Source organism: Cheilinus undulatus, linkage group 8 (genome assembly GCF_018320785.1).
Source record: "Cheilinus undulatus linkage group 8, ASM1832078v1, whole genome shotgun sequence".
In the NCBI taxonomy this organism is placed as follows: domain Eukaryota; kingdom Metazoa; phylum Chordata; class Actinopteri; order Labriformes; family Labridae; genus Cheilinus; species Cheilinus undulatus.
In genome coordinates, this window is record NC_054872.1 from 36,192,754 (window position 1) to 36,220,229 (window position 27,476).

A 27,476-nucleotide genomic window follows, 5' to 3' on the forward strand; every position below is an offset into this window, starting at 1 on the left:
TGGGAGTTGTAGTCCTATAACGATGTCACGCTTATTCCGGTTAAGACAATTAGAGACGTCGTAAAATTGAGTTGGTGCAACTAAAACTGAAAAAAATCACCAACCGTGAATGGGTGAACACGAAGTAAGTTAAGTTACTGTGAAAAACAACGTTTGGTGTCCTGAAGAAACACTAGATGGCGTCAAACTCCAGGTAGCTGTCTCAGGGTATGTGCTGTACAAAATAGGTTTGCAATGTATTTTCTTGTTTTGGATAGAAAGTGTTTTCATAACCAGAAGAAACCAACCCACACTCACTTTAAAGGGCTTGTGTGTGATTAATTGTAATGTCACACTTTGATTTATTTGGAACAACATTTTACAATTTTTACTTGTTAATTTGCTAAACGTGGTTCTTCAAGGTGGTCATTTCCAAGGTGGGCCATGGAGACGTTGGGGAACCCCCCCTCAGAGGTTTAAACAGCATCTGTGTATTTAGACTGCAAGAGGGTTCACTTGGAAAGTGTTGTGGGTTTTGACAGAAGCTGCGAGGTGCTGTCTTGTCAGCCACAGAAGTGGGAGGATTCTTCACAGTGCAGATGAATGGAAGGAAGTGAGGAGAGATGTCTTTTTCTTCAGTAATGTAGTAGAAGGTTGTGTAAGTGTGACAGAAGAGAGGGGGAAATTTCCTGTTGAAGGAAGGTATTCTGGACCAGGGCTTATATGCAGATAAAAGAGGGCAGAGTGACTAAAATTCAACTAACCTAGGCTTCAAGGAGACCTTGTCTTCCACTCTGGGTGTAATTTGTATGTCCTTCCTGATCATTGAAATTTCATTACTGCCCTTCAAAATCCATCAACACATTTTTCTATTCTGCACAAAATCTTTCTATTTATTCTTCAAACATACAAACGAGTCAGCCAAGAAAAAATTTTAATGTGGTTTGCTAGGTTTTGTAAAGACAATGGATTTTATCCATTTGATATGTCATGTTATCCCTTAGAAAAGATAGGTATAAATCTTAGAAATTATTTTAACTTGTTTGGTTATTTGGTGTGGGTTCTTTTTTTGGGGGGGGGGGTTCCAAGGCTGATACTGCAATCACTTAAGCAATCAATTTATAACTAACATTTCTCAGTACAGTATGACATTGCTAAAGACGAATCAATTGGTCTCTGCCCGTGAATGCAAGCATTGTGCAGAAAAGCTCCTGTTACTTCCTCATTGTGCTTTTGTGGTTTTTCAACTGAGAACACATCAAGCTTTTATGCTGCTCTTGTCATTTGGTGCCTGCCTTCATTTTCTGCTCGCAGCACTCTGAGGCAGCAGTGATGGCAGGCACAACTGCGCTGCCGCTCCAGCAGCTCATCGCTTCATTGGACAAAACTTGTCTGCCAAAAATTCTACAAGTTTGCTCTGGAGTTTATTTCCAAGGTAGGTTTTTTATTGTTCTACTGACTGTGAACTGAAGATATGACTGCGGATTAGGACAAAATAGACGAGTTCAGAGATTGGTATAAACTGTTCATGTCAGCAGTTCTGTTTTGTGTCTCTGTCTATTGCATATACATTTATAAATCATGCATTTCCTTATTTTCTTTAGCCAAAATAAGGTGTAATTTATGCTTGTTAGTGCAAAAGTTTTTATTTTTATCACTGAAATTGAGAAAAAAAATCCAAAGTAGGGTTCATAAGATTTTGTCTTAAAAAAAAAGTAAGAAGTTATATAATTTATGCTTCATTTACATGCTAATGCTAGAATTTTCATTTGTTTTTGTGCTTTTTCTCCTATTTTTCACCTCTGTTGTAGGATCGATATATGAACTCTCTGGGAGCGAGGTATGCTTCTCTACCGGGGATCTAATAAAGGTCATTGATATTGAGCTCTTATCCGTTTGCTGTGAAGACATCAGCAACAAAGAGAAGTTCGAGCTCCCCATTAACCACACAGGTGGGTCTGAGCTGCAGAAAGATTCTCATTAGATCAGATATGTTTGTTTCGTTGCTGACTGCTGAAACGTACTGCTGTTTCTCAGGCTCGTTCAGGATTGTTCCTGAGGAGATGCCGTACAGCTCAGTGGAGGAGATGTTAAGCCTGAGGCCTGTGGGTCTTGAATCCTGCCTTCCCTTCACATTCACCTGCAGCTCCAAGATGACCTTTGAAAACTTCACACTGGGTGCCGGAAGAGCTTTAACTGTGCTCTCTGTTGAGCGGCAAGTGAACAAGGAGGATCAGGTGCGCTGCCAGGTAAAAGGACAACAAGAGGCCTCAGCAGAAGTGTGTATCCCCCTCTCTGCCCAAGGGGAGTTCAGGGAGTGTGTGAGCGAGGAGTGCTTCACTCTGCAAGAGATCCTGTCCTCACCCTGCCTACTAAGTCGAAGGTTTCATTTTGTCAACACAACCAAATGGGAGAATCCTGTCATCTTCAGTCCGGTGTACCAGGTCCATGCCATCATGAACTGTAAGAATATTTTTCTTTTTTTGAAGTGACTTAGTTAATGTAACTCAGTAACAATGGCATACAATTACACTTCTTCTTTCAATAAGTACTGCATTTCATTTAGTGGATTGGAGCATTTCCACTTAACCACTCAAATGATTTATCACTTTCTGTTTCACTAGAATTAAGAGTAAAATATTGTATTCATTTACCATCGCATTAATCCTCAGTGTAGCTCCAGTGATTATGTGAAGAATAAGATTTTACGACCCTAAAAACAAGCTCATATGAAAATATAATCTAATAATATAAATATAGATATAGATATAATATAAACACATTTTTTGCTTAAGATCACAGTAAAGTAATGATACTTTGTGGTACGGTTAGATACAAACAAGTCATATTGAGGGGACAAAAATGATAGCCTTTTGACAGTGGTGGATTAAGGTGGTCATGGGCCCCTAGACTAATTTTTTGTAGGGTCCATCTTACTAATCTTGCTTCAGAAGGAAAAGGTAACTGTGCATAAAACTGTGTGTGGTATATCTAATAGCCGCAGGCTCTTAGGACACACCGACATACACTAGATCAGGGGTTTTCAAACTATTTTTGCCAAAGACAGACCCAAGATCTAACCAGAATCTGAAAGCACACCATATCCATATTCACACAAAATAGCGTCTTCCAATCATTTAACACTAACTCAAGTTGTTGTTTAGTTGTAGTGATAATGTATGACTGTAGACTGTCCTACGGCACACCAAGATTGCCTCAAGGCACACCAGCATACCTTGCCACACCATTTGAGAACCACTGCAAATAATCCCCCAGAAAACCTTGAAAAAGAGACATTTTGACTTAAAAAATGATCCACTGCAGGTCACATCAATCAATTTCTTTCCCATACTTATACAAATGTTTTCGGTGTTAAATTTAATTGTCAAACTTTATTTTTTCGCTGTGTATTTCCATTTGATATGCACAAGAGAGAACATACAAGATATATATTACTGATTCTTTAGAAAAGGGACAAAACATGTATGACAAATGTGACTTTTTACTTTGGTTAAACTACAATCATTTAAAGTGGATATTTTAACAAAATGAGGTCTCAACTCACAGATGTGTGAAGGAACACATTCTTAATTCAACTTTTTTTCCAAAATATTTTTTGTGCCCATCCTATCTTGATTTTTTGTAAGCTCTATCAGGCAAACTAAAATGTGTTTTATTTTTTTTTTATCAATTCAGGATGAATTTCAAGTTTTCAGTTATCTAAAACCAGTATTCAGTAATGATATTTGATAATAAAACACATTATTTTCTCTTTTTTATATCTTTAATGTATCTGAAATATCACATTTCTGAATTTCATGATTTTCTAACTAAATTTTAAATATTAGCCATAATAAACTAATCTTTTTAAAAAGAAATTTTATTGCATATAGATTAGCTGGTTTATTGACAAATGAGCAGAATGAAATGAACCAAGGATAATTCTTTTTTTTTTTTAAATGAACAAAACCATCATCTGACGGAGTTGACAATAGGGATAAAAAAGTAATGGATTAAACTATAATTCAAACCAAATAATGATCTTAAATGACCACCATAAAGATTCAGTTTATAGACTGGACTTTATTGACCTCATTCTGGATTTACCCGGACTTTGGCACACACATCAGTGAGTCAGCTCATTAATAAGTTTCAAATGAAAGTTGAAACTTGTTAATATAGGGCCGATATAATTTAGTGCATTTACAACAGACTGAGTATTTTACACATGCTGCTCTTATGTAATGATATGATCGCTTGTGATTGCTGCTCTGACTGGTGAAGCTGTGCATGTCAAAAGGATTTTTAAGCACATTCTATATAATTGATAATTTACACAAGCGATGGAACAACATTTATTCATATAATTTCAACAAAAATTTGTCATTTATCATCATAAAATAACAACACAAAATGCATATGAGGCCTCTAATTGGATGTCTTGATATGTGAAAACAAAATGAAGCAACAGTTGACTTGAAAAAGAAAGTTGGCCTTTAAATAGGGTTGTCATAATTAGAAGTTTACAGCAAACAACCATAATATTTGAATAAAAGTAAATTTGTGTTAACAGGGGAAAAAAGAAAAAAAAAAACATAATTTAGCATTTATGTTGACAGACAGAGAATAAAAAATAATCATATCTATTCATTAGTTACTTCAGTTACACTTCCCTTTAGAAGATCCATATTTTATGCGAAAAGCACTTTAAAAGAAAAAGCAAATACACATATAGAAAAGTAAATCAGGCAAACATACCTTAAACATTAATAAAATCCCATATCTTTTTTATGATAACATAATATATAATGTACAACAAAGCCTACATCTGTTTGAGATCTCCAGCTGGTTATGAACAGAATGAAGGTAATATTAAGCCTATCAGCTAGAAAACAAACAAGACAGTTGGATAAAGATAGACAGTTTTGCGTCAAACTGCTGCAAAAAGTAGGTGTCAGACAAAGTAATGAACATCCCACTGCAGAAAGACTTTTTCAACACTTTCCACAGCAAAGATTGAAATGATACAGTTGACTTGAATTGAAGCAAGAGAAGTCTTTTCACATATATAATTAAGAAGAAGATAGGCTTTTATAAATCCCTCAATTTTGCATTGTTATTGAACATTTCACACATACATAGACTGAAATACATGCACTTGCATGTCTCCTGAATTGCTCTGATGAAGAGATGTCAGGAGGCCTCTGCACAAAAGGGAAGTGCAGTCAGTTAGGACGTCATTGTCTTTCGCTCAAGTCAAATTTTCTTAATAAAGCACATTAAAAACAACACACTCTGACAAAATTACTGTACAACCAAGAGAAATTAAATCGAGAGCACTCACATTTATAATAAAACACCAAATTAATCAACAAGTTGCATACTCTGGACATTGTGTATTAAGGAGCTCTGAGGTTCATTTCTTTTTTTACAGATCACAGTTTGTTTATGAATGTGCTGTATGGTCTGCTTTTTCTACATGAAAACCGAAACATTGGTGTATTCTTAACAAGGCTGTTCTCAGTCTACTTCCTTTAGACCCTCTAAACTACATCTGTCAGGAGAAAACAGAAACGCATTCTCTGATGTCCCAGTGTCTTTTCTTATAATCAGTTCAAAATATCAGAACTGAACTGAAGGAGAACGTTGCTGCTCTTGTTGCTTGGAATGAATTGCAAAAACACCTAAAACTTGACCTGGTCTTGTTAGACACTCTAAAGAGGAGTTTAGATGACTTGGAGGCAGACACATCTGACTGCAGATGCTTTATCTGATTGTTGCTGATTTTGGCAAATATTAGTTTCAATTTGTTATGTTGTGTTTAATTGTTCTGTCTGTTACTCTGTTAACTAGGCTGACTGTCTTGTTTAGAACACTTTTGAAAACGATATTTTTATTCTTACCAAGGTTTTTTCCTGGCTAAATAAAGGTTAAATTGAAAAAAGTCAAATGAGGTAGGAAGTATAAGGTAGATTTAGATCAATGCAGTGCAACCATAAAAATGTTACCTGTTCAATAAAACATAATATAATGTGAGTAACAAGAAGGAACCAAGTAAGTTAGAGCTGAATTGGTTTTCAGCTGTGACTTAAAAATGTGGAGGGACCAGGCAGATCACGCATGGGAAGATTGTTGCATAACTTGAGATTTACACATAATGCTCACTTATCTTGGAAGCAGGAAGAAGATTGTTTTTAGTTAGATTCACTAACTGATGATGAGACAAACCTGGGTTATACTTCTACAGAACCCAGAGAGGAGATAACAGCAGATTAATACTAACAGACTGCCTCTGCAGATTACAATAGACCACTTGCATTTTGCTGATAATATTTCCTTCTGTGCACATAAGAAAGACAATGAAGAGGTACAGTCTTTTCCTTTTGTCACTAGTCCTTTGGACACCTTTTAGCCACTTTCCTGCCACCTTTATGCAGATGACACACAACTGTATATCTCAGTGTCATCACAGGACTACAGTCCTTTATTATCACTGTTTGGTGTTGAAAGAGTCAGTGAGTGGATGTGCCAGAAAAAGCTGAAACACTTGACTCTGGCCCTAAAGAAGAAAAGTAAAAGTGAGTGCTTACCTTGACTCAATGACACTTAAATCTACATTAAGAAAGTTACGACTTCCAGTATGAGGTGCACGGAGTAGACTCGTGTTTAGTTCGCTCCCGCAATTGCTCTTTCATTTACATTTAAAACCTCGCTATTTCAATTGTTAAGTGCTGGTAGTAGTCAGAAGTTAGTGTTATTGTACACTCATCCAGAATTGACCAAGTCAAAGGGAAAATCATCTGTAAAAGACAAGGAATCTACGTCTTCCCTGCCTTCTAGCATACCTATGGCTGAATTTAGCTTGCTGCTAAATGGCCTCAGAGAGGCTCTGGAGGCTGATTTCAAATCGTCATTTGAGTCACTGGCATCCACGCTGGACAACATTCTCTGTATGGTCACAGACCACGGGCAGTGCATCACTTCCCTGGAAACTACCACTACTGAGGCCGACACACGTCTCCAACAACTGGACGCAATCTGTCATCCTGCGCTTCCACTGCTTTAAAGTCAAAGATCTGGCAATCTGTGAAACCTGTAAGCGACCATCTTACCAAAGAAGTACTTCAGAAAAGGCTGAGTTTGATATTCTAGTATTATATGAAACATCGGAGTTACTGTTAAAATCCTGTTATAATTTTTATGAGTTTAGCGATAAGCCAAGTAAAATACTCGCTCACTAAATTCGGCAATCCTCCTCATCATCGCATATTACTCAAATAGAAACTGCAGTTGGTACAGCTCTAAATCCTCAGTCCATCAATAGTAAGTTTAAAAACTTGTCTGCTTCATTGTATACATCAGAGAGCTCATCTGATGAAATGGAATACATAAACTTCTTTAGAGATCTAAATATTCTATCCTTTGATCCTGAAACATCTGCCCAACTAGATGAACCCTTGAAGGTTGAAGACATTAAAAACGCGTTAAAGGCAATGCAGAGTGGTAAAAGTCCAGGTCCAGATGGTTTCCTTGCTGAATCTTTTAAAGCCTTTGCTGATAAATTGTCCCCACTTTTATTAGATATGTTTAATGAATCATTACAATCTGGTATACTCCCCCCAACATTACGGCAGGCCATTATCACTCTTGTTCTAAAAAAGGACAAAGATCCACTCCGGTGTAGCAACTTTCTCCCCATTCCTCTGCTTTGTACGGATGTTAAGCTTTTAGCCAAGGTATTTGCAAACCGTTCAGAGACAGTCCTGACAAAAATAATTTCCACCGACCAAACAGGGTTTGTTAAGAATAGACGTTCTTTTCAAAATATCAGATGGCTATTTGATATATTATATTCACTCTCATCTCCTAATACTCCTGAGATGGTTATTTCAATGGACGCCAAAAAGTTAAGTGGTCTTATTTGTTCTACACATTAAAAAAAAATTTGGATTCGGTGACAATTTTATCTCATGGATTAAGCTTCTATACAAGTCTCCTCTGGCTTGTGTCCGTACAAACAGTGATTACTCCGACTATTTTCCCCTTAATCGTGGTACTCGGCAGGGTTGCCCTCGTTCGCCGTTATTGTTCGCAATTGCTATTAAACCCCTGGCAGTAGCCCTCAGAACTGGTCTGATATGTGGAATCTCAAGAGGGGGTACTGGACATAGATTGGCCTTGTATGCTGATGATCTTTAACTATTTATTTCTGATCCTGACCATTCTATTCCTCTGGTGTTAGCCGTATTGAATGATTTCAGGAAGATTTCTGGCTATAAATTAAATTTTCATAAAATTCAATTCAATTTTATTTATATAGCACTTTTCATACAAATGTAAACTCAATGTGCTTTGCAGAGGATAAAGACAGACACAAAACAGACAAACAGATAAAAGCAAACTTTTACCTGTTAATGATGCGGCCTTATCTTATCCCATCTCAAAGCTGCCATTTAAGACACCTCTAGAAATATTTAAATATCTAGGCATTTATGTAACAAAGAGTTTCTCAGATCGGTTTAAATGTGATTTTCCACCTTTGCTGGCTCAAGTTAATCAAGATCTCCAAAGTTGGTCTCTTCTTCTTCTATCTCTTGCTGGCAGGATAAACTGCATAAAGATGAATGTGCTGGTTGTTTAGCCTTGCCAAAATTTTTAATTTTATTACTGGGCTACAAACATTTGAACGTTACTGCACTGGTGTAGTGGTAATAACCAACCCCCATCCTGGTTTTAGATTGAAAGGTTCTCATGTGGTTCATCTTTACTACTGTCCCTTTTATGCCTTCCCCTAACGACCCAATCATCAATGTACACCAACAATATTATAGTGAAAAACAGTCTCAAGATCTGGACTCAGCTCAGGTGTCAATTTGGACTTAAAGCAGTATCCCTCTTAACCCCCCTGCATGCTCACCCTTTGTTCTCTACCTCTATTTCGGATCAAGCTTTTGCTTGAAGACCATGGAAGACCATGGGATTGTCTCTGTTAAGCATCTTTACATCAATGGGATCTTTGCTTCATTTGATCAATTAGCTTGTGCATTTACCCTGCCAAGAACTCACTTCTTTAAGTATTTGGAAGCTCGAAACTTTGTCTGTAAAAACTTCCCTGGTTTCCTGCTGTCCAAATACTTTGATTTGACACGATTTTAAATATTAATCCTGTCCTCAAGGGTACAATCTCTTAGCTTTATAATATCCTTTTTGAGTACAAGCCTTCAGTTTCTGATAAACTGCGAATACTTGGTCTGAAGAGCTCAACACAGATATAAGTACTGAGGTTTGCCAGTCAGCTCAGAAACGTGTTCATACTTCATCTATTTGTGCTCGTCATAAAGTTTTACAGTGCAAAGTAATTCATAGAGTCCAGTGGTCTAAAAGTAAATTAGCTTGCATATATCCTGGTATTGATCCTAACTGTAATAGATGCCATACAGGACCAGCTAGTCTTGAACGCGTGTTTTGGGCCTGTCCAGCACTATTTCAGTGTTGGAAATCTGTATTTGTTTCACTCTCGGCCATCACATCTGCTACCATCCATCCCTCTCCACTGGTTGGCCTGTTTGGGGTCTTGCCTACTGACCAGGCACTGCCCTCCCACTTTGTTGAGCTCATAGCCTTCCTCACTTTGATAGCAAGGTGTGCTATTTTAATGCCCCACCACCTTCTCATACTGAATTGAAAAAGGATGTCTCATCCTTTATGAAATTAGAAAAAATTAGATACTCAATTCGAAACCTCAATCCAAAATTTAACAAAGTATAGTTATCTTTTATGGGGCGTGTCAGATTCCTCCAACTAGATGCTGACCAAGTTGGCTGAGCAACCCTCTCAACTTCACTTTACCAAAATCACATACCTATTGAGTTTTATTCTCTTATATTAATAGCATGAGGGATGCATAGTTTGTTAATTGTGATCGTTTTCAAATGTTTATGCTTTTTTTTTCTTTTTTTGTCTGTTTGTTTTAGGTTTGGTTGCATAATAATGCCCTCTTAGCACTCTTACTGCCTTGCCATTGTCTATATAAGGTGTAATGCTCTACAGTATGTTTTCAAATCAGACATTGTGCAAATGATTGACCATTGTGCTTATATGTGTTGAAAAATTTACTTGAAAAATTATAAATAAATCAGAAACAAAACAAGAAAAAAGAAAGTTACAAAATCAGCCTATTTCCATCTAAAACCATATGGCAAAAATCAGAAAAGATTTCTGTCCAAAGAAGATACAGAAGAACTTGTACCTGAGTAGCTACTGAGGAGTTGTAAGGTAAAATATAATTTTTCCTTATTGGGAAGAACAATAAGAGAATCGATCTCCAATCAGAATGTTCTGGTAACATCACACCTCTATAATAAAGTGAAATACACAGCAAAATTAACAGCAAAATTAAACTCGTACAGAGTTCAATTAAACACTTTAAAAGTGTCTGCTGGTCCACACTACATAAACTCAAACTACACATTTACAATGTAAAAGAGCTGCAGTAACTTGAAAATGTGTGGCAAGGTGGGTTTCCTCTGGCAGGAACAAAGCAGAGAGTCAACCTCATAGCAAGGCAATGCAGACTGATGAAGATGATGCACTATGTGTCCGTTCAGTCAGTTCTCAACTGGTGGGTCGGGATCAAAAAAGGGTCGACGATCTGTGCCTAGGAAAAATTGTACCAAATTGTCTATAAGACTCTATAAAAAAAATGCATGTTTTTCTCCTGTTTAATTGTTTTGTTACACCTTTTGTACTGTCTTAGGCCGGCCACTCACTACAGGATTTTAAGCCCGATTTTAGCCAGGATTTGACTCCCCCGACGATTGTGGGGGTGTATATCGATTGGAGCCTCGTTGCAAACGATTATTTGTCTGAGTAGTCTGCATGTGTGTGGTGTCAACATGATTCATTTACTGCTCCAAACCACATTGAAGCCTCCCAAACCCTGAATCATAAATATCAAACATGTTTGAAATTTACGATTCTAGGTCAATAGTGCCGCTGACGGAGTACCCACAACAACCAATGAGATCAAGCACACCAGTAGCGTCACCAGACAAATCATAGGTACTTTCACCGCTCAACCATAAACACAACTGTACCTTGATTGCAGACAGGATTTTGTCCTGAGTCCTTCCCCTGTTTTATGATTGTTGCTGCATCTGTAACACATGCTAGGACAGCCTGTTGTGGAGAGACAGCAAGACAGTATCGACAGACATCTGTGTTTTTTTTTTTTTGTTTGTTTTGTTTTTTTTTTTTCTGAAGTCACGTGATCACACAAGGTCGTAGGCAGGTCGGCAGGTGTGTGGTCTCCAGTGATCTGACAGTCTGGCTGAGTTGTCTAGTGTGTGCGTTCAGAGGATTAAAGATGACAAATCTTTGGAATTTGTCCTGAAGTCTGTGGTCTCTGACGGTTTTAAAATCATTTCAGATTAAAAAATCATCTAGTGTGTGGCCCTTAGGGGTAGCAGTTCTCTTTAGGAGTTGATGGTGGGTCCCATAACTCACCCAGTAGAGAGCCACTGCTTTAGGCGCACCTAAACTCACAGCTGGCATATCAAACTCAGTGGAACCGTCACTCGTGGTGCAAAAGTGTCTAACAGCAAAAAAAAAAAAAAAAAAAAAAAAAAAAATCCACCAGAAACACGACCAAAAGAACCCCAGCAGCGATCCCTGTGTAACAGGGAACATCCAAACACAGTTAGACACTTATAAAACACATCTAAACACTGCCCAACAGTAAATGGGCAGGGGGCAGAGAATAGATGAACTGAACTTTTCAGAGTTAAACTTGACACTGGTGGGTCATATAACTCCAACACTGAAGACAAGAAGTTAAAATCAACTTTGAAATGTTAAACACTGAGATATCAACACTCCATGTTTTTGCTGTGTCCAGTTTTTCTGGGTTTTAATGCTCTTGTTATGTGCTACTGTGTAGTCAGCAGGAGTGGAAAAGTATTAGTATTGTAATCAAGTAAAGTACAGTTATTCTAGTTAAAACTCACTTAAGTAGAGGTAAAAGTACTGATTTCAAAATCTACTCAAAAAAGGACAAGTACATGGGAAAAAACCCTCTTTACTCTGAGTAAATTTAATTAGATTTTTTTCCACCTGTGGTTTTAATTATTTTGGGCCAAAATACCTTCCTGAACTGTGTAAACTGTATGAGGCATCCAGATCCCTCAGGCCCTCTTGGCTAACTTTTCCCAGAACTAGAACCAAGTCAGCTTGTAGTTCATATGCCATACTATGCTGAAGCAAAGTACCAGAGAAGCTGAGACTTTCTACATCTGTTAGCTCTTTTAAAACATGTCTTAAAACATTATTTACTGCTGCATTCCCATAAGTTTAATCTCCTCTTAGCTTCTTTTAAACAACTCTTTTAGTTCAATATTTGTTTATATTTTTTAAATATTCTTTTTTGGCCAATTTGCCTTTATTTGATAGGACAAGAAAGACCAGTGCGTTGAGGACTATAGCCTCTGCCTATGGGCACCCAATCTGGCATCCTGATTAATATCTATTTTTTAAGTGATGGAATATCTTAACCAACTTTGCAAGTTGTTTTTCTTTTCTTATTTCTGCTGAATATAATTTTGTTATAGTTCTTCTTATTTTTCATTTTAATGTCTTTCGGCTATCTTTCAATGCCCTGAAGTTCTGTTTTTAGAACTGTCAAGCACTTTGAATCACTCTGTGCATGAATGGTGCTCTGTAAAAACATGCCTTCCTTTTCTTTACAGTTAAGTTCCTCTTACATTGCTGATACTGTAGAATTGCTTACGTGCTTCTGCTATGATTTCATAATCCCTCTCCTTTCTCCCACAGTACGTAAGAGTGTGTTGAAATTTCCCTCCAGCCTAGAGGTGGATGTGATTGATGTCACTGATTTGTGTAAGGACGCCAACTTTGTGACCCCGCTCAGTCTCACAGAGGTCTTATCCCAGCCGGATGAATCGTTCCCTGCAGTTGTGGAAATCGTAGAAAGTCCAGAGAGTCGCCCTCTGTTCAAGAGCAGCTGGTTGTCAGACCTTAACCAGCACAACCGCCTGGTTTTCCACAAGAAAGGAACATCAGCTTTGGTTTTAGTATCCAACATGAAGAGCAGAAAGATGCAGCAGTACTTCCTGGTGTCTCAGCAGTATGGGGGAAGATTTCGGAGGCGACCCAGGGAGTTTAATTCAGTTTACCAGCTTTATGTTGCTTCAGTCCATGCTCCAGGTCTGAAGGTGAGCGTGACAAGGAACTGTGAAGAAGTGGAAGAAGAGGGTGTGCCTGCCCTCAGTGTGGGAGAACAGCTGGAGGTCCTTCGCTGTGAGAGGATGGAGCTGCCTTGTGAAGACAGCAAAGGGCAGAAGCAGTCAGTGGAGGCTCTTTTGTGTCAGCGCCTCCAAGAGTCTGACGATGAGGATGATGAAGAGGAGATGAAGCAGGATGAGAAAGAGGAGGTTTTTCTGCCTCTGTATATGCAGGGTCACTTTGTGGAGGTGCTCAGTGATAACAAGAAGTACAAACTCAGGGACCTGGGGAAGGAGTTTAGCTTGCCGCTGGATGTTAAAGTGGTGAGCCGGGACACCGAACTGGACACTGATCCACTGGCTGGGTTTGCATGTGTCCGAATAGAGGCGGCGATGTTAGAGCCCATCATCCAGGCCAGCTTTCTACACAGTCCTGGCCAGTGTTTTGAAATCCCAACCAAGTGGCTCTCTATGTCCGTGTCTTTCACCAGAGACCCTCTTCCATGGCCCAGCGGTCAGCCGCCAAAGTGCTGTGTGGATAGAGTTACAGAAGTGACGGACAATTTTTTTTATGAATTTCAAAAACAAGGGGACTCAGATGCAGCTCCTCCACCTCGACCACCAAAGAGGAATCTCTCTTCCTCACAGTCTTGCAAGGCAAGAAAACCGTCTAAGAAGTCATCCAAGGTTGACAAGTCTAAACACAGAGCACACAAAAGCATACCCACCAAAGAGGTTGCTGATTTGACTTTGAACAGCAAAAAAAGGCCCCCAGCTCCCCCACCTCCAGTAAGTTTAGCTTTTCATGCATGTTTATGGCCCACACAACTGCTTCATATCTTTTTGTAGTTTATATTTGATCTCTTTTCTCATATGTCCTCTTTCTTCTTTGTAAAACCACAGTCACCTCATGTTTGCATTTTTCTCACAGCCTGGCTTTCAGGAAATCTTAAACTGGTCAGAAACATCAGACTATGCAAACGCAAGATGCTTCCTCTTTTTGTTTAAAAAAAGTGGCTTTCTTTTTCTGTACAGGTTGTTTCAGATGATCAGCCTCCACCGATCGTACCACGAAAGCACTCAACACCTGAGATGACATCAGCCAAGGCTCTGCCGAACACTTATGTGCAAAGAGATGATTCAAAGAAAAAAGGTGAGCTTCCCTCTGAGTCAAGAAGACAAACTGGTGACATGTGTAGGACTATTCTGATGATAAAGCTCCTGTGGAGTTTTCAACTCAGACTTTTAGCGTAAATGTTTTCTGTTTCTTGTGGTTATTTCTGTGTCTGCTGCTGCGGGGTAGGTGTCAGATGAAGTGATGAACAGAAGCTGCAGAATAAGCTTTTTCTGACAAGTTTCTCACAGCAGAGATTCACTGTTCTAATTAATAGATTTGTTCGTGAAAAGACAAAAAATTTCATACTACAGCAGTAACATCAGCTGTGCTACATGGTCCACAGGGGTCACCAAAGTCATTATAAACTAAAAGCTTCTCTCTTGAGCTTTAAGGTGTACATTATTTTTCCCAGTAAATGTAATTTTGATACAGCTGCCACTTTAATTTCCACTGGCAGCGCCCACAACTTTTACTTCAGAGCACTTCTTACGAGCAACTATTTTTGCTTGGTTACCAAAGATGACTTCCACTTCTCTCAGTAGTGTCTATTGTTTTGAATAGCACTAAGTGCTTGATACTTTCTTTTGTTCACTGAAACATAGCCAGGGAATATGAAAAATGTTAAGGATTCATGTCCTGGCATTAGTAGCAGCTGTTGACTGGGAATTTAAATCATCAAAAAGACAAGTCAGTTGAGTATTTCTGTTTCTATCAGAAATCAAGCCTCTTCTTGATTTTGATTGGTCAGTAAGAAAGAAGTGGCATTGAGGAGCGTGGCACTGTTCCAAAAGTATGAACTGTTTTCAGCTGGACGTGCGGTTACAAAAAACAGCTGTACTGGCGGTTGCTCCGACATCCAAGATGAAATTATATGTTCTGGGTGCATGTTTTATGAAATTTTTGCAATTAAATGAAACGTACCAACAGACTTTTTATTCATCCTTAGGATTCAACTCTAACAGCACGTCCTAACTGCAAACAGTATGCACTGGACAAAGCCATCTTTGCCCTATTTTTCCCTCTGTAGCTTGTAGTTAAGATGGCAGAGGAGTGAGTAACAAAGGGAGATGTCAAGGCATCTGGAGATTCTGACAGGAATACTTCATGAATTTTCTTTAACTTTCCACCCTCAACAGAGCTTGTTAGCTTGGTTTACAAAGTGGAGATAGTTAAGCTTTAACAATATTCATATCATGTTTGTTTGACCAAATTACAATCTGCAACACTTTCGTGTGTCTGCATCCAAAATAAAAGCACTATTTTCAGTATTTACAAGGGGAACTTGAAATTCACAGGAAAGAAAATTCAGTTTTTAATGAATGCAATATCGACAGCATGCGTTAGATCTGATCAAGTGACTGATGTTCCCATGCTGTTAGGACAAGGTGTAAGCCCATTTACATAACAAGAAAGCAGAGTCTAAAATAAAACCAAATGCTTGATTACTGTATAACAGGCTTAATCCCTTCTAAAATCAGCAAAAGTGGACAAGCTCAAATGTGTAGCATGTTGCTTTGGGACTATCTTTAGTTGGGAGGTAGTATTCATTATGTGTTCTTGTGCAGTGGTTCTCTACTGATCAGCTGGGCATCAGGACCCACCATCCCCTTCTTATGAAAATCACAATCCATATTCTAAAAATGTCAACCACCCAAATCTCTTTAATGAAAAACGTTAGTTTGGACCTTAGATGGGAAAAATATGATAAATAAGGAGAAAGGACAAAACAGATGTGTTTCATGCCAAAAGCCCTGCGAGGACACATGCATACATTTTATTTTACTCCATTTTCCTAAGGTAGCATGGAAATTTTATGGAAATATCTCAAAGAATTATCTTATCTTGGGAAAACCAGCTTTGTTTATCCTGAGAAAAGAAGCCAAATTCATTAAAATCTTGAGAGAAGCACCATAGTTTGCTAGTTATCATAGACAAATGTAGGGGGTAAAATAAAATCTATTGATGGCTGCTTAGGGCTTCCACACATCATAGATTTTTGCCTGGGATGGATTTTTTCCAGGCGCACCTTTTTAACCTGCTAGGACCAGCTCTGTGACCAACTTTTGGATCCAGACCCAACAGTTGAGAACCACCTCTAGCTGTAGTGGTTATTTTTATTGCATCATGCTAAACTGTATGTTTGGGTTGGCTAAAGAGATGTAGTCTTTGTTCACAGTAATAACGTGACTGGTGAGCAGGAGAACTATCAGGGTCATTGCACCAAATGAATATTTTGGGAGAAAAAAAAACACTAAACAAGCATACATCTATATATTTTTTTGTTTTCCTGAAATGATGAGTAGATTTAGATTATTTACCCAAGAGCTTGACTTATTTATCTCATCATCCTGAGATAAAAAAGGCAGGTTTTCCCATAAAACACATTAATTTCTTGACAACTGAATATGATAACTATATAATAATGAAATAAATAGGTTGATATCTTAAGAAAACAACCGAAATTTGCTTATTGTCTCAGGAAAAAAGAAGAGAAATACAATGTGTAGATGCATGAAATCTTGAAGCTTATGTACATCACAGAGACAAAAAACTGTCAGTTGAATTTTGTTTTTTAATTCAATTTATTACAATTGTTAAACAGTAATAGTTTTAACTTTTCTTTTCACAGCAGCATGTGAAGTGGCAGCAGATGTGGACAGCGACCATGACTATGAAACCGTGGATGAAAATCTGATAACAATGATGAAGACGGCGCAGGAGAGCATCATATTCTATTGAGAAATTTAACAACACTGTCTGCAGCAGCACAATATGACATTGGAACTATTGAACAGAGCAGCAAGGTAGAATGTGTAATTGCAGGGTTTTTTTAGCTCTACTTTGAAGAGTGATGTTGTACTGCTGAACCAAAGAATATCATCTTATATTTGGTTTAAACGTTCGACCAAGCAAACTGTAGAAGTGGTTTAAATATCAATCCTTTAAATGCTAGTTAAGGATAAGCTTAGATATTTTAGATAACATTTTATGCAGGTTCCTGAGAATAGACTGCACCTTTGGGCACTTAAGATGTTTATAAGATTGTACAGTGCCTATAAAAAGGAGTCAGCATGGGTGCTTTACCCTTTTATTAGCTTTATAAATAAATCATGGTCAATATAATTTGGCTTTTTTGACAAAAAATGCAAAAAGAACTCTTTAATGGCACAGTGAAAACAGATTTCTACAAAGTAATTTGTATAAAATTTTAATAAATATATGTAATAAAAAGTAAGTGATTGCATAAATATTCACCCCCTTCAAGTCAGTATTTAGTAGATGTACCCTTGACTGCAATCACAGCACTGAGACTGTGTGGATAGGTCTCAATTAAGCTTGCTCATCTGAACACTGCAGGGTTTTTTTGTTTTTTTCCCCAAACTGCTCAAGCTCTGTCAGGTTGCATGGGGATTGGGCGTGAAAAGCCTTTTTTAAGTCCAGCTAAAATTCTCTGTTGGATTGAGGTCTTGGCTTTGACTCGCCCACTCCAAAACATTCACCTTTTTGTCTTTAAACCATTTCTGTGTAGCTTTCACTGCAGGCTTACCCCGAATTTCCATAAACAGCGTGTGCACCGCGGCATGCCGCAGAACACCAGCGAGCGCCTCTCCACTCCGCTTCGTTTCAAATACGCTGCAGGTCTATTTCGGTGCTGGCCGCTGCCAAACCTCATAAATTCACCGTCATTCAGAAAGCACCAACCATGGAAGTCACAAGAGTAGAACATCCGGTTCTTTCAAAATAAAACACAATGCACAGACTCCCGGCCACAAATCATCACTATATCAACATCACGTCTCATCCTGCAGCGAGAGCAAAGGGTCACCAAGAGGTCAGTGGGTCACAGAGCTACAGAGGCACCTTTGAAGAGGAAAAGTTAAGTTTGGGTGATATTTAGCCAAAGAATTTTGCACAAAACCACAGATCCTTTAAGCAAACATGAACCTTTTGACTTCCTAATGTACTCACTCAATGGAGGAAGCAATAATATCATGGACTTATACTGGAAAGGATGATAAATTAACCTCAAAAGGTAAAATAGTCCGCTGTTGACATGCTATTCCTGCGTGAACTCGCAGTTCTCCCGTGATCTCTTCCTGATGATCAGGGCTGCGCGGCACGGTGCGGCGCTCTAGACTCGCTCCCAGTGGGCGAGTCGCTCGCCTTTCAGTCAGAGCAAACCCGTGCCGCTTCGGTGCGTGGCGTGCACGCTGTATATGGAAATTCGTGGATAGGGTCATTGTCATGCCGAAAACAAATCTAATCCCAAGCTGTAGTTCTTTTGCAGACTGAATAAGATTGTCCTCCAGGATTTTCCTATATTTTGCCACATTCATTTTACCATCTACCTTTACAAGCCTTCCAGGGCCAGCAGCCAAGAAGTCCCCCCACAGCATGATGCTGCCACCACCATGCATGCAGTGATGATGGTGTGTTTGTGGTGATGTAGTATTTGGTGTCCACCAAACATAAAGTCTTGTCTGATGGCCAAAAGGCGCCATTTTGTTCTCACCGGACCAAGAACTTTCTTTACTTTAAAAGGGGTGATTATTTATGCAATCACTTATTTACCTTACATATTTTAATATAATTGACATTACTTTGTAGAAATTGTTTTCACTTTGACATTATTGACTTATAAAATCAATAAAAGGGTAAAACATCCAAGGGGGTGAATACTTTTTAGACTGGTCACCTGGTAAAACGGGGCAAGATGAAGGCAGGTGAATGGGGTTAGGCTTTATTATTCAGTGTAAAAACCTGAGCAATATCAAATGTTTGCCCACACAATTCATATTCCTGTGTATCAAAGACCAAAGAACATCCATTCTTCTCATGTGGTCAGCGTAGGCCTCATTGTTTAACTATGTTTCTTTCTTTTTAACACATCACCAAAGCACAGCTGGTGGAACAGATATGTCCCTTGTATTATTTATGGCTTTTATTTGTAAAATATGTGGTAAAATGGATTTTTAATCAAACTTGTATAGTGAATTTAGCATTGCAATAGTTTTGAAGGGGTGCTGTAGCTTCTTTAGTGTTCACCAAGCAGCTTTAAAAGCTACCATAGTTGGATTCATTTGTTTAAAAAAAAACAAAAAAAAAAAACAAAAAAAAAAACACAAGGCACTTATAGGAGTATCAAACCGATTATAGACTACATATGTGGTTGTAGTGACACCTAATATACATTTCAAACTCATACATACTAACAGGTTTTTTTTTTTGTTCAAAGAAGCAACACTTTTAACCACAAGCACACAAAATGGTCTGCCTGCAGCTTCTTGCATAGTCACAGATTGTCATCATAGTGGTAGCAGAAGTTCCCCAGGCATCAAAGCAAACTAATGAACTGAAAGCACACCAGTGTGCTACACCTATCAAATCCTGTTTCTTAGTTTTGTCCATGAAAGGCTAAATGATGAACTGCTCCAACATGTATGGACTGGCATGCTTCTGCCAAAGATAAATGAGGGTTTTAGAGATGAACGAATATTAAAGACTGAGCTCTATAGATAACTGATACATTCATTTGTGTAACATCATGTCTCAACCTTTTTAATCCATTTGAATAAATAAATGATCGATTTCAATTTCTTGCATTACTTTTATCCTGTTCATTTTCTGCATAAAAACCTTAACACCCAGTGAACGTACAGTCTGACTTTAAGATTAAAGATACAAATTTCAATTTGTGGTTTCATGGCTGATCGTGAAAGTACTGACTATTAATGCTCATTTATGATGGGATCAAAAGCTGATAGGAGGAATAACACCTTATAAAATTAAAGTTAATAAATGGGGATTTCAGTTGAAGTACCCTAAAAATATGGGAACATGAATCAAAAGTGAAAACTTAAGAGTAATGAAACAACAGTGTTTTTTGTAATCTTTTATTCTGTCAGGAGTTCATTACAAAGAATAATAAACTGAGTGCTTTTGTACCAAATCTTTATAATTACAAAATGCTTTACACAGGAGAAGGGGCTGACAAAGAACTGCTGCAATGGTTTCTTCAACAGCAACACTTTTGAGAGCTGCAAATTAGCAGATGCAGCTCCAGGAATGCAGGATGTGTGAAGCAAAATGGCCTCACCAAACCTTAACCATGTGCTATTCAATTAACATCAACCACAGAAACTTAACAGAGACAACTGGCAGGATTGCATGCCATAGTTTTGTAGTCAGAGGGGTTTTGTAGCTTTGTACATAGCTTTGTGTGGTATAAAATACACCGTTCAATACTAAGAAGTAGCTCTACGGGTGCCAAGAGGATGATTAGTCATCATTGTCTGTTGATTTGTAGTGGTCCTCATCGATGGTGGAAAAGATGTGCCCTTCATTGCTGAGGAATTCAACTGCTTGTCTGTAAGACAGATCAGAGGGCAAACATATTTTTAGCACTTAATACAAGGGTAAAATCTATTTTTTAGAATTTAATTCCCGATGTCTGCTATTTACTACTAAAGAAAGACCTGTTTGACACATTTCCTATAAATGAAGTTTACCTAGAAAGAATAAACTGTAAACTTTTGTCTGATTTGCCTATTTTGGCCTTACTGACATATTTAAACCCTATTACATTTGACATTTTAAGTTTTCAGACTGAGACACGGCGCTTGTTCCTATTTCCCTTATAGCACTATGGCTTAGAATTTGTGTGAGGGTGAACTAAGAGGAGGTTCAGTATAGAAGAAAGTAAACTATTGGTAACATCATCTTTGTTTTGCCATCTACTAAATTTTCATAAGCTGCAGATAAACCTGGGAATTTTTCAAGGAAGGTATATTTTGTCCTCATGACTTCATTGAAAAGCATTTAATAAGGGGATCTTGTATAAGCCAAAAGAGTTCAGGGAAAAACTAAAGTAAGAAAATATTTGTACATGTATAGATCAGACTTTTGTTTTGAGATTGATAAAACTAAACTTATCCTTCAAGTATGACGGTGGTTAAAATGTCCAGATGGTAAGTTGGATCCCATGTATGAAATAAAGTGACATAACAATAACTTTAAACAAGTATAAATCATTATGTGAGAGGTTTCACAGAGGCACTGAATATTTGACACAATCTGGTTGTCTTAAAGAGTCTGCTGAAGGTCTCTCTGACATGAATCTGTCTTCTCTCATCAGCCATGAAAACAACACCTGCAAGGTTCCAATTAATGAACGAAGAGGAGGTGATTCCTGGAAAGAATTAGAGTCTCTTTCTGTTGAAACTGTTTCCTTTTAAGATAACAAGCCTCCCTGTCAAAAGCAGGTTAATGTTTGACTGACACCAGAGATATACCCAGCTCATGTGAACAAAGATGACTAACAGTCACATGTAAATGAGAAATGAAACTGAAGCTAAACTTTAACTTCGCCACAAGGCTGAATTAAAAGGGCTGATAAGAGGAATTCAGTGCTGTCAGTTTGGTAGGATGGTTTTGCTGACTTTACAAACCAAACTAAAAAGAGCATCACAAATTAATTTTATCCTTTGTTAAGTTATCCTGTAAAGTACAACACTTCTTACTTGATGACAGCCAGACTGATGCCGCTCAGTCTCTGCTTCAGCTCCTGAATGCTGATGCCTTGTGCGTCTGGACAGCTCTTTATCAAACTCAGCACCTATAGAGATGAACAGTGATTAAAATATTTTAAAAAATCAAGCTTAAAAAACCATCAACACAAGCATTTCGTCTTTGTGTAAGCATATCTTCCCGTTCTTACAAAGTTAATTTACTGTAACTCTGTTCTAGAAAGAAAAAAGGAAGCGAGACAGAAAGCAATATGACGTGCTGATAAATTTGCTATGAATGTTTCATGAGCAACATATGTAAATGGTTTTTCGTAACCTGACATGGCAGATGGACTGTTTCAAATATCTCCTCAACTGACACTCACTGGTCCAGCCTGTTGTCGGACCAGGCACAGTCGTTTCAGATTAGAGCTTTGCAAGATGGATCTGCCAAATGACAGACGTGGAATCTGACCAAAACATCAGCTTTGCAAGATTAAGTCAGACATAGACTGTGTAATCTCAAGCCAACTCTAACAGTCATTGCAGAATGTCAGATCACATGCACAACCAGAGCGCTCACACTGAACGAGGGAAGTAGGGATGGACTGTGAGAAAAGTCTATGGAGTTGACTCTGGAAAAAGTTGTATCCAGCTATATCCTCTCTCTTGCTATCCCTCTTTCTATCCCACACACAAACAGCATCTCCATCCGTGTCAGCTTGAGGTCTGTGGGAAGGGATATTTCCCGCTTGCTAATTTCCTTTATTATAGGGGGCATTATAAAGTCATTCCTGCTGTTATGATGATTTAAAATGCTGCCTGACTGTTTACATAGGAAAAAAAAGCCCAAAGTTGAGGGATCTGCTTGTGGATTTGCTCAAACCATGGAGTGTTGTGATCATACCACCAAAATATCAAACCAATCCATCCAACAAGTCGGAAGCAGCTGGTTGGGCCTTATTTGGGTTGTGGTCAGCAGTTATATCCCTCTGTACAATGCCTCACAAATGAGGTAAAAGTCAGAGAGACTTCCAAGTGACTTGTGCAACTCAAAATTCCTGGCTTATTGATGAAATTTGCACAGTGTACCCCTGGCTTTAGGTTTTTTATTCAATCAACCAAATTTATTGGACAAAATCAACTGCGGTTTAAAGGGCCTTGCATGACATCAGGAAAAGTGACTGATGCTTTAAAAAAAAAAAAAAAAAAAAAAGGATCTACAGACTAATTAACAGCAATATGAATTTACTGAAATCATGATGAAATACACCCGTAATAAAAATAATGGATCTGCTTCTCTGTTTACATATGGATTGCTGTTTGTTTCTCTTGTCATTTACTGATTCTACTCAACAGGGAGCCCATCGAGTGCAGCGCTGGAGTCCAAGACAAGTTTCTCCATGGGGACAAATAATTACATCATATTTTATTTCATAATTGTATGCTTACAATAGCTTCTAAAGTAAATATTCTTGTCCACAGTAAGTACTTGTGCTTGGCTTATTTCACTGAGTTTACTAAGGATGCTTAGATGCATCAGTTCAACACCAGTATTGGCCAATATCCACCCTTCTGACAAACATCAACCATCTGCAAATAAAGTGGGCATAAACAGACGTCAGTAGCAGACGTTTATCTGTTGTGCCACATCAGTTTAATGCAGCTTTTTATTATGTTTACTTAGAAAAGAGAGGCATTATTGGGCAGAGGATGTTAACTACTGAACAAACTTACTTGTTTCCATGGTTGTACATGAGAGAAAATGTTGAGATTTGGAGGGTTACACCAATAGAAGTAAAGAAAAGCATCATCTTCCCAGTTTTTACGACTGGTGTGTCTCTAGAGTTTACCTTTCTAATAGTTGGGCTTTTTAAATATGATGATCACTTATTACTGTAGACCCACCTGATTCTGGTTTGCACTTAACCCATTGTTCATCTCCATAGCCCCTGCGTAGCTTCCTCCCATGCTGCCTGTGTCTTGCCGTGACATGGATGTGACTTTACTGTTCATTTCTCCTCCTACAGCAGACTGAAAGAGAAATAAAACTAAATTAAACTTTTACAGTTACAGGAACAACCTAGAACATCAATTCTTAGAATTGTTATACAAGCCATTTACCTAAAATGTGTCATTATAATGTAAGAAGACTACTTAAAAACTAGGTAGCAACAAGTCTCAGCTAATAGTTGCCCTACATGACCATAAAGAAGATTAAAGCTTTTTGTTTCACAATGGTAGATGTTTGGTGTTTTATTTTTCAAGTGATGCTGCATTTATACAGCTACTTTTTTAAATCAATACTTCCATAAACACTGGATCCACAAATATAGGTCATATTTATAAGAGCTGATAGTTACCTGACCCCATGACGTGCTTGGAAACAACACTAATGCAGCTGAAATTTATGGTCAAGATTTGGTCATATTTTGGCTTACCATGCTCTGGGATTTGTTGAGTGTCATGTGAGCTTGCACGACCTCCAGCATATGTGAGGTGATTTCATTCATGTCCTCCAGGGGCCTTACGGCAAATGCCACAACAGATTTGTGGTTCTGTTGAGACAGAAAACCAAATAGAGTCACTGAGAGTCTCAGAAAGTCTCATAAAAATAGATTTTGCACAGGATGTTCAGTACAGGGAGAGAACTGCACTGTAGGACTTCTCCACCCAGTTTCAAGTTTTACTGCGCAGACAGTTACTTCAATGAAATTTAACTTGGTACACCTTGTGCTTTTTAAAATAAATATAACTATTATAAAACAATAAATACACGTTTTAATTTAGAGAACAAAAAGCATGACAGTTAACAAAACAAAGCTTTGAGCTACAGCAAATTGTATTCCAGTGGTTTCTGGGTACTTGGAGGACTTAAGGACAGAAAACTCACCTGAAAGGAACGCAGATTCCCAGAGACTTTGACATAAGTACCTGGAGGCAGGACAGTACTGTCTACGCTGGGGTCCTATTCAAATTAGAGCACAGTTAGCAAATAGCCAAACTTGGCTCAGTTATACATGAAATGATATGCTATAGACACTAGGAAAAGGATGATTTAAAACCGCTCAACTCTTCAGTTATGATCTGATTCATGGATATGTGATCATCAGGTTACATCTGGCCATCTTGCTTAATGCTAGTATACTTTGCAATATTTCTGTTATATATGTCTTTGTATTTCCTATTTAACATGTGAAGTGATGAACATTTGATGATTGATGTATTTGTAATCTCTGGAGTGTGTGAACCAAAAACACACCTAGTTAATAATTATGTTCAAGATGGGAAGCGAAACTCAGCTTGACAATAATAGTGACAGTTGTTTTGTTGCGGGCAGTCTTCACAAAATAACCAATGTGCTGAACAGGAAACCAACAATGCAGACTTCTTGGTGCTAGGTTTTGCTAATCATAACCCTGCATTTTAAAGCTAAACATCCCCCTACCCTCATGTTTGGCTGAGTTAAAGGAAAAGCTGTTTTTGTTTTATTTTGTACGTTAGCCCTTTACTGACCTCTGTGTCCACCCACTGCTTTACATCCATGGGAGCCCCTGTCATGTCATCCACCTTGTACTGGATGTTGGTCATGGATTTGTCTGTGCTCCTGATGATACCCACAATAGTCACCTTAGAAAGAGACCGTAAACCATTATCAAACATTGAAATCAACAAAATTACATGGAAACAAGTTATTATAGCCATGTATCGACAAGTAGCAAGTGATAATGTTCCCTTAATTGTTATAAATATGAACAGTAAATTTACCTTGGAGCTTGGACACAACACAATTCACCACATGATCTGTCTTTTATGTTGGGATTTGCTGGCTGTCTTTTAAATGTAAATGTAATTACTAGGGCTGTCAAAAGATCAAAATTTTTAATGGAAACTAATCTCATAACTTCTTTAGTTAATTGACATTAATTGCACCCTTTTTTGTTGCATTTTAAAATCCCACTATTTGGATTTAGAACTGTTTTTGTGTTGTTTTGACTTTTCCTTCTGTCTTAAACTAAACATTTGACATCCAGTTTGGAGACAGACCTGCTTTTATAGGTAAACCACTCAGGCCTTGTTTACACGACAACATTCTGCTTCATTTTTTGTTTTTGTCTTCAAAAAAATTTAAAAAAACACGCAGGAAATACAAAAACGCTGTCATAACGTGATTTAATTCACAATAAAACTGTCTCTAAAACAAGAGTGGTACCGCACTTTCACTGTTTTTCATGTGTTTTTAATAACGTGTAACATTTTTATCATACAGGGGTGCACAAGAGTAATTCATCACTACTAAATCCTCCTTGAGGAGGGAAGGTGGTTGAGTGGTTTAAGGCACTACCCATGAACACGGGCGGCCCGGGTTCGAATCTGGCCTGTGGCCCTTTAGCGCTTGTCTCTGCCCACTCTCGACCCTGTTTCCAGGTCTTTCCACCGTCCTTCCTCTATCTAATGAAGGCATGAAAAGGCCCAAAAAAAATAAATAAATAAATAAATCCTCCTCCTCATCAACATCTTAGCATGGCAGAGAAATTTCACGGCACATATACACAAATCGAGACAGGAGAGTGTACTGCCTGAAGTTCCCATATTAAACTTTAAGAAAAAAGATAAAGGCTGAACCATTTCCAAGATGATATATCTGAAAAAAGGGGGAAAAGAATAGTTCTAAATTTTGATACGGTTACATCCCTAGTATTCACTGCTTGAAGTTCTGTCATTTGCTACAGTTCAGTTCCTGCTTTGCTTCAGATTACCTGGGCAACTTCCACATCTCCTACTCTGAAGGCCTCATCGGCCTGGGATGCAGACATGAGCTGGGACACGGTGCAAGGGATAATCTGGTTGGCACGAGCTCGCTGCAAAACAAACACACACATGTTCATTATTATGGTTGAAGGACTTAAATGAAAATGAGTGCACTGATATGTATATGGGGACGAGGGCTGAGCTTATGACATATATGTAGCCAATCTATTTGAATCTGACGATGAATCTAACTAAGGTGCTAATAATTATTTAATTATCAGGACAGTGTCGTTTGCCTTTTCTTTGTGTACTGTAAGGCACTTATACTGTCAAGTGTTATACTGTAATACAAACCCCTTTCTTTTCTCCTCCCTGGGACAGAGAGGGTGATGCAAAGCCTCCTGGAGACTGAGTGTACCCTCCGACCGTGCTCGTTGTACTGTAACCTCCTAAGAGAGCAAAAAGCCAGTGACAGCTACAATGAGCAAGCTTTTGTTGATATCCCACTTCAGACACAAACTTTCCTCTGCTAACAACACAAAAACAAACCGCGAAGCACCAAAAGTAGTCCAGCTAACGTTAGCATCTGCCATACAATCTAAAGAGACAAAACAAACACATTTTGAACACAGCAGTGTCAAAAATACACTCACCCTGATTCCACATGATGGCAGGCAGTGAATAAACTGGTAAAATAAAATCTGAAACGATTCTAACACTGCGAAACAGGGATAACGGCCGCTCTGCGTTTTAGTAGACAGTTTCCTTGTGTTGTCCCGCGCGCCAAACTCAGTGCACGGCGCATGCGCACAGCAGAAGTCCCGCGTAGCCGACACGGATGTTCTTTTTTTGTACACCCTGCTCCAGGCTTGCCAGACTGTTGTG

At 38.3% G+C, this 27,476-nt stretch overlaps 2 protein-coding genes across 3 annotated transcripts; one reads left to right on the forward strand and one right to left on the reverse strand.

The window, feature by feature from the left end:
• The first annotated feature begins 88 nt into the window (after nucleotides 1–88).
• On the forward strand, nucleotides 89–17,496 carry themis2 (thymocyte selection associated family member 2). Of its 2 annotated transcripts, XM_041793798.1 has the most exons (7): nucleotides 89–207; nucleotides 1,294–1,414; nucleotides 1,791–1,931; nucleotides 2,017–2,442; nucleotides 12,808–14,006; nucleotides 14,253–14,370; nucleotides 16,964–17,496. In XM_041793798.1, exons 2-7 carry the CDS (start codon nucleotides 1,312–1,314, stop codon nucleotides 17,071–17,073), a joined length of 2,097 nt encoding a protein of 698 aa, XP_041649732.1. In that variant the 5' UTR covers nucleotides 89–207; nucleotides 1,294–1,311; the 3' UTR covers nucleotides 17,074–17,496. The 2 variants fall into 2 exon arrangements, with proteins under 2 accessions (XP_041649732.1, XP_041649733.1); XM_041793799.1 differs by lacking the exon at nucleotides 89–207 and having other exon boundaries at nucleotides 1,282–1,414; nucleotides 16,967–17,496.
• Nucleotides 17,497–20,212: 2,716 nt separating this feature from the next.
• On the reverse strand, nucleotides 20,213–27,391 carry rpa2 (replication protein A2). The gene is made up of 9 exons (XM_041794069.1): nucleotides 27,245–27,391; nucleotides 26,946–27,040; nucleotides 26,600–26,701; nucleotides 25,356–25,469; nucleotides 24,733–24,807; nucleotides 24,281–24,397; nucleotides 23,748–23,873; nucleotides 21,855–21,949; nucleotides 20,213–20,701 (listed from the first exon to the last, which is right to left on the reverse strand). The coding sequence occupies exons 1-9, from the start codon at nucleotides 27,255–27,257 to the stop codon at nucleotides 20,614–20,616; spliced, it is 825 nt and encodes a 274-aa protein (XP_041650003.1). The 5' UTR covers nucleotides 27,258–27,391; the 3' UTR covers nucleotides 20,213–20,613.
• Between the last annotated feature and the right edge of the window lie 85 nt (nucleotides 27,392–27,476).